Below are 6897 nucleotides of genomic sequence, written 5' to 3'. Positions count from 1 at the left end.
CCTGAAATGAATCCACTCTTAAAGGGCCTCAGGATTTGAGTACTATGCAAACACATCCGCTCAACTTGAGTCAGATTAAACCTTAGACAGTTGTGTCAAGAAAAGTTACCATGTGAAGACAAGCACTTTCTCAATTTGACTTCTTTAAGCATATGGAGCACAAAGCCATGTTAAGGTCATACATCCTTTGACACTAAACATTTACAGCACCTCAAAAATTACTAGATTACACAGCAAATAATCTAGTCAGAGATTTAAGGAATGTGGCTGAAGTAAAAAGATGAAATCTACCAGAAGCCAATCACTAAACATTTCTGGCCAATGTAAATATGGTGAAGAGCATAAATGTAGGTATAAATCTTACACTGATAACATTAACACTTCACTGTAGCAATTTCAAGACTTGAGGTAGTAAAGTGAACCTGATCTTGTCCTCTCTGGTGTGAGGCTCAAGTTTAACGTACATTGTGTGCATTAAGGACAGGCGGTTGTCAAAAGCTTTAGCTAAGAGACTTCAGCTTGGTCCACAGGTTTGTTCCGCGCACCTCAAAAGGCGGCTCATTGTAGAAGATGTGGTTGCACAGTTCTTCCAGTGGGGGCTCTGGGTCTGTGGTGGCAAACTGAGCTGCATCCTCAATCTCCTTCCTCACTTCCACATCAATTCCCTACAGAAATGACAGTTAAACAAGGCATCTCCCAGTATAGGAGGCAATTCTGCAAGACATGTGATGAAACCTGGAGGATCTCATTTTAAATGGAGTTGCAGCCCTTTCATTATCCTCACATGTAAAGCATGCCATTAATACTAGTTCAAGTGAGATCACAAATGTTAGTATGCTTAGCTAGTCAGACTTCCATTACTCGCTGCAAAGAAAAGGTCTAAACTGTCAGAAGTGTTGCTCATAAGTTTGATTTCTGCATCTCCTACCTTGAGTTCCTCCACACTAGCCATGTTGTGGCTGAGCATGTGGTCCTTTAGCATGGCGATGGGGTCACTCTTACTGCGCACTTCCCAGATCTCCTCACGTGTGCGGTAGCTAGAGGGGGAGATGGTGCAGCAGTTGTAGGGATGCACAAGGGTTGCCAAAAAATGTTCTTTGAGCATTTAAAAGTGATTTAGATGCTCAAAGTGAAAAATTAGTGCCTTGAAATTTTCAATAAGCCATTTCTATGCAGATTAGAAACTGATAGACTTAAGTTATTTTGAAGCATCAAGTCTGTCAAATGGAGAAATCTAGCAGAAGATACTGAAATTCTGTAGGCAGAACTAGCCACTACAGAGGGCATACATGAGACCAAGGAGCAGAGATCAGAGCCACAGGAATGGCAAAGGACATTTGTAAGATTAAACAAGAACTTGAGCCAGCTTAAGTTGCAGCAACTTAAGCTGGCTCAAGTAGATGTTTACCTAAGTCCAGGATCGCTCATGCTGTGTCCATGATAGCGGTATGTCTGGAGTTCCATGAGAATAGGACCCTGAGCAAAGGACAAAGAATTTCAGCGAGACAAGTTTCATATCCTGCACATGACAATTAAGCATTTTGAAACATACCTTCCCAGAGCGACAGTGATCAGCAGCAAATCTGGTTGCTTCCCGGACACAGAGAACATCCATTCCATCCACCTGTGCACAGTTACTGAGTTTTAATCTCATCTTACCAAAAAAACAAACAAACAAACAAAAAAAAAAAAAAAAAACTGACAGGGTCCATATGCAAGTCCATGGTTGCACCAGACAAATTTTAAATTAGTCAAACCTACAAGGAGTCAGACTTGGTATACTTTTCTGTATTGCAGTCTGATAGTGAACTTCAGAATTCAACATTAGACTAGTGTGTGAGAATGGGTGGATGACTGAATGTGTTAAGTGGTTTGGGGTCCTTAGGGACTAGTATAGCACTATACAAAATACAGGCCATTTACCTGACCATTTGAGGCTGCCATTTCTCACTTCCAGCTAGTTTGCATTGTGTTTGAAACAAAGAGTTCAGACATGCATTTTTAACTAAACAAACCCAGATTGAATAATTGCCATTTTGATTAAAGAGTGCAAGACTTTGCAAAATGAGAGCAACTGTCATTTTGAGCTGCACTATTTTACAAGTAATGAGAGATGTGCCGAAGCACGCCAGACCCCCTACCCTCAGACCAGGAATGAACTCTCCTCTCTTGTAGTAATCTGTGCTGGCTGCAGCTCGCTCCACTGAGGTGCCCATGGCATAGCGGTTGTTCTCACAGACAAAGATAACAGGCAGCTTCCAGAGAGCAGCCATGTTGTACGTTTCAAAGATCTGGCCCTGTTGAATATACACAAGGCTTTTTAAAGGTTGTCCTGCAAAGTTGTGAAGTTACAGCTTCAAGACTTCCTAGAGTTTAGTCATGTTGTGCATTTAGCACATATTTGACAGATACTGGCCGTGCAGAGCCAAGCGTTGCTCTTCAACCCATTTACATACAAAATAAAAACTACATACCTGGTTGGCAGCACCATCACCATAGAGACAGACACACAGCTCATTGTTGCCCAGGTAATTGCAAGCAAGTGCAACACCAGCACCCAAAGGAACCTAGAGAAATCCCACATTGTGTGGACATTAGTGTTAAAGTCTAAATGTACAACAAGTGTCAGTTCCAAACCAATGACATGTTTAAACCATAGAAGGCAAAAAGACACGTAGATGACATTTACCTGAGCACCAATAATTCCATTTCCACCATAGAAGGTTTTGCAGTACATGTGCATAGAGCCGCCCTTGCCCTTTGCAATTCCACCTCTTCTGCCTGTGCATGGAAAACATTAGTTGACATAACGAAAGTATTTCCATCTCAGAGTACTTATTGCCATTTGTTCCTTGATTCAGTGATGCCAAAAACGTCTTAGAGCCTTAATCTCAAGGAGTAAACCACCAAGGGCAAGCCACAATTGTGCCACCTTCATCCAATTAGGGAGACATTTCTATTGTCATCTTGTAACTGTAGTACTCCATGTACTGGGCTCTTTAGGATAATCTTTAAGTTTCTGAACCTCAATAGCTTGACTTTTTCGAAATATTAAAAACCTGTCAAGTTACTCTGGCAAGAACTGAACACTTACAACTGCCACGTTCACAGTGGAGTTGCCAAAATGAGTCCCATGTTTACTGATCTTTAGTCTTCAACAACTCACCAGTGAGCTCAGCCATGATCTCCTTGACAGTCCCTCCCCGGGTGTAAGTGTAGCCATGGACACGATATGCTGTGATCAGGTGGTCTGACAAGTTAATTGAGGCTTCAAGACCAACAGCACAGGCTTCCTATTATGAGAAAACAACTTCACGTGTCTGGACCTAAAGGGAGATTCTGAAGAGTAGCCAAAGAGTATTTTACAATAATAGTACTGTGTTACTGCAATCAGATTGCAGTTCAAAGCCAGTTTCAGATCTTTAGCAGGTATTCAATGTATACCAGCCATGAGTTTCATTGTAGATGAAGAAAAAACCCAACCTGGCCATCATACAAGTGACAGAATCCTCTAATCATCTTCTGCTTGTACAGCTGATCTGCCTTCAGCTCCATACGTCTCATGACCTGCATTGTGCGGTAGTACTGCAGACCCTCATCACGAGTCAAAACCACCTGAGTGGCAGGGCCCTCATCCAGCAGGAAGAGGTCACATTTCTGGAGAAGCAAATACCCATGAGTCAGAGTGCCAAGTGCCAGTCTGTGTTCAAGACCTCACTGTCAATCTTACCTTTATTTCAAAGGTAGCCCGAGTTGTGAAATCAGTGAATGTGCGTGCTGACATAATCAGTGCAGCACCCTGTTGAAACAAATTTAAGCACTTAGTCTTTAAAAGCAATGCATGTCATATGGAGACAGCCACAGAGATGATGCTTCCAAGACATTTTTTCCTCAAGCGCTGTTCCCATTAATCACTCAATGCAACTAAAACACTAGTGGTTCTTTCCCCAACAAGCCAAAAGAATGTCTCCTTTGTAGAACCAGGTTTGTAGTTAAGCCATGCACTGAACAGTCTTTAAGCCAACTGTCAGTTTCCAGTAGTCTCAAGCCATCATCTGAAACAAATTAAAAGTTCTTATCCAGTGCAAATAATATTTTAGCACTAAAGCTTTAATGTTTAAATAAAAACAAGAACAAAAAACAAAGATTTTAACTCAGGTCACAATAAAATAAAAACTGAGTACTTGCATTCTTCCAGGCAGTCACTCGAAACACACTTGCAATACTGGCCAACATTTCGCCTACACTAACCCAAGACACAACTGTCCTTGTGGCTTAGGGCCTCTTCCCTGTCTTAAATATTGGCAGCTAAAAAACACAGCTGACGGCGATCCCTCTGATGTGCATAGCACAGAGTGAAGTGAAAGCACCGGAGGTAATCAGGGTAAAGTGACTGCACCTGCAGGAAGGAGTGGCGTTCGTTAACAGTTTACTGATTAAAGGATTGGATGCTGTTGATTTTAAAAGAAAATGTAGGCATACTATTGATGATCATAAAGAGCCTGATACTCTCAGGTGATCTGTGTGCCGTGATAAATGGGGTGTGTTTTATTGAATAAAGGGTGTTAAATTATTGTGTAGAAGGTGTAAAATTGGTGTGATAAAACTTGGCCATAGCCGTGTTTGGCCCACTGTGGTTGCCACATTTCATACTGTGTCGTATACTTTTTAAACAAGGAAAATTGCTGCATGAGCTTGTTAGGATCCTTGAAATCAATTTTTAAAATAAAATAAAACATAATAAAGGATCTGTCTAACTTGGGAGCTGGTGTCATACTGACGTAACCACAGTCTCAGGCCTTGATCTGTTTCTGTTACATCCTACATGTCTTTGAAGAAATATTCTCAGTCCAGCTGAGGATGTGGTCCCTGCCAGTCATAATGGTAGTTTAAATGCCCTTTTAGGTATGACCTATACGTTTCTGCAGTATGTCTATCCACTTTGTAAAGGTATTTGTATAAATTTGTGTTACAGAATCAATCACAACCATTAGTTTCATATCTGCAATAAAACCTTTCACCTATATAGCATAACAGTGCAATTCTTTAATGCTTCTTTTTTTTTTTTTTTTGTGTTCCGTTTGGATCTTTAGCCATCAGAATTGTTGTCTTGAGGCCAAGAAAGGCTCCAGGCCCCGATAAGCGGCCGCCAAGGAGTGAGCCGGTGTGTACCCGGATGCACACCCCCAGACACAAAGAACCACCAACGCACCGACACCTGAGGGAGTCCGCCACTGGCAGGGGAAGTGGTGGTGGGTGGAGATAGGCCTCCAAACCTTGGAGGGCCTGAGATGTCCCCAGAGAGGTGACGTCTGATACCCAACCTGACATATAGACACAGACATACAGGCACACACATATACAAACATCCATTCCCACCCTCATGCTCTCATATGCACTTACTCCACACTCAACTAACGTGGAGACAGACATAAAGAGACGTACACACGATCACACTCCCCAAGCGTACTCTACAAACCGGGTCTAGGTACCCTTGCCCCTGGAGGGGGGAACTGCACCCAGACCCAGGTGGTGTTACCCTTTTCCCTGCGGTGGGGAGAGGCAGGGAAAAGGCCGTCCGACTGCGGTCTGGAGTGTGGGGACTCCGCAGCAGCAGGGAGGCCCCACACTCCAGACCGCAGTCGGACGGCCAACTCCTCCTAGTCCCCCCGCTCCAGCAGGTCGCAGAGAATGGGGGTGAGAGATGCTTCTTTAAGCTGTTTCAGCTATTAAACTTTGATGATGGCTATAACTTCACCTCGGTGTGTCCTTGGTCCTCCAGGTAGATGCCCGAGATTTTTGAAATCTGGTGAGTGAGATCAGACTGCAGAGATCCTGATCCTGTAAAAAAAAATTAGGAGAAAAAACATCACTGCACACTTTCATGAAATGAATTAAAGTTGATGAAAGGAAGAAAAACAGGTTAAATTAGAGCAGAGCTCTGGGAAGCAAAACAATACAACATCATCAGTTTTTATTAAATGTGATCTTCAGCCATTAAATTGTGATGGAGACGGCAAATGGTAAATGGCCTGTATTTGTATAGCGCTTTTCTAGTCCCTAAGGACCCCAAAGCGCTTTACACAACCTGCCATCCACCCATTCACACACACATTCACACACTGGGGCGCACTGACAGAGGCTCCCCAGGGTGCAATACCAAGCCAAGTGTGTGACCCGGGAATCTACTGAGCAGGCGATCGGTTTATAGCTTGAAACTTACACACACGATCACTGAATGCACTTCCTGCTGTGAGACAATGCCAACCACCACTGTCCACATTGTCCACATTCATTTAATTTTTAAAAAAAAAGGTCTTTGTAGAGTTTAATAAGTTCTCTCTACTATACAGCATATGCACTTTGCACAGGCTATAAGCATTCATCTGCACAGTAAAATGGTTACATCTATGTCACGCATTTATTTTTATTTGGTTTTGATTTCCTGCCCTGTATCAAATCCATCATAGACTCTCAGCTACAAGTACCGATACACTAATAAAATATTGAAACTGATTAGGTACAGTCTACAATCTTTCCATGCATAACATGAATAATCCAGATTGAGGTTGTCATAATGAAAGGGTTAAATAGCTGTTAGTGTGCCTTGTTTTGCAGCATGTTTCACAATATAAAAAAACATAATGTCACATCTGATTTAAAAACATGAGGACTTACACGTAAGCTGTAAATAAGCCGTCCTTATCTTTGAATCTAACCTCTCTTCTTCCTCTCTTGTGCGCTTTCTTATCTTTTTCCATCTCTGAGTGAAGTTAGGTCTCTTTTTTTTCTCTTCCTGTGAAATATAGCAGCTGGACCTTTAGCTAGCAACACACTGTGACAAACTGCACACAAACAATTTGTGTGCAGTTTGCTAATGTTTGTTGGTTTGTTAAG

The 6897-nt window shown here is 42.3% G+C and overlaps 1 protein-coding gene across 2 annotated transcripts; it reads right to left on the bottom strand.

Moving 5' to 3' along the window:
* LOC113031206 (pyruvate dehydrogenase E1 component subunit alpha, mitochondrial-like) lies at window positions 1-4330 on the bottom strand. 2 transcript variants are annotated; one of them, XM_026183184.2, is made up of 11 exons: window positions 4189-4330; window positions 3731-3799; window positions 3484-3657; window positions 3167-3293; window positions 2690-2781; window positions 2475-2567; window positions 2142-2297; window positions 1553-1624; window positions 1409-1476; window positions 929-1037; window positions 1-665 (listed from the first exon to the last, which is right to left on the bottom strand). In XM_026183184.2, exons 1-11 carry the CDS (start codon window positions 4234-4236, stop codon window positions 501-503), a joined length of 1173 nt encoding a protein of 390 aa, XP_026038969.1. In that variant the 5' UTR covers window positions 4237-4330; the 3' UTR covers window positions 1-500. The 2 variants fall into 2 exon arrangements, with proteins under 2 accessions (XP_026038969.1, XP_026038970.1); XM_026183185.2 differs by having other exon boundaries at window positions 4185-4256.
* Between the last annotated feature and the right edge of the window lie 2567 nt (window positions 4331-6897).

Source organism: Astatotilapia calliptera, chromosome 10 (genome assembly GCF_964374335.1).
Source record: "Astatotilapia calliptera chromosome 10, fAstCal68.1, whole genome shotgun sequence".
Classification (NCBI taxonomy): Eukaryota; Metazoa; Chordata; class Actinopteri; order Cichliformes; family Cichlidae; genus Astatotilapia; species Astatotilapia calliptera.
This window is presented reverse-complemented; position numbering and strand designations above follow the sequence as displayed.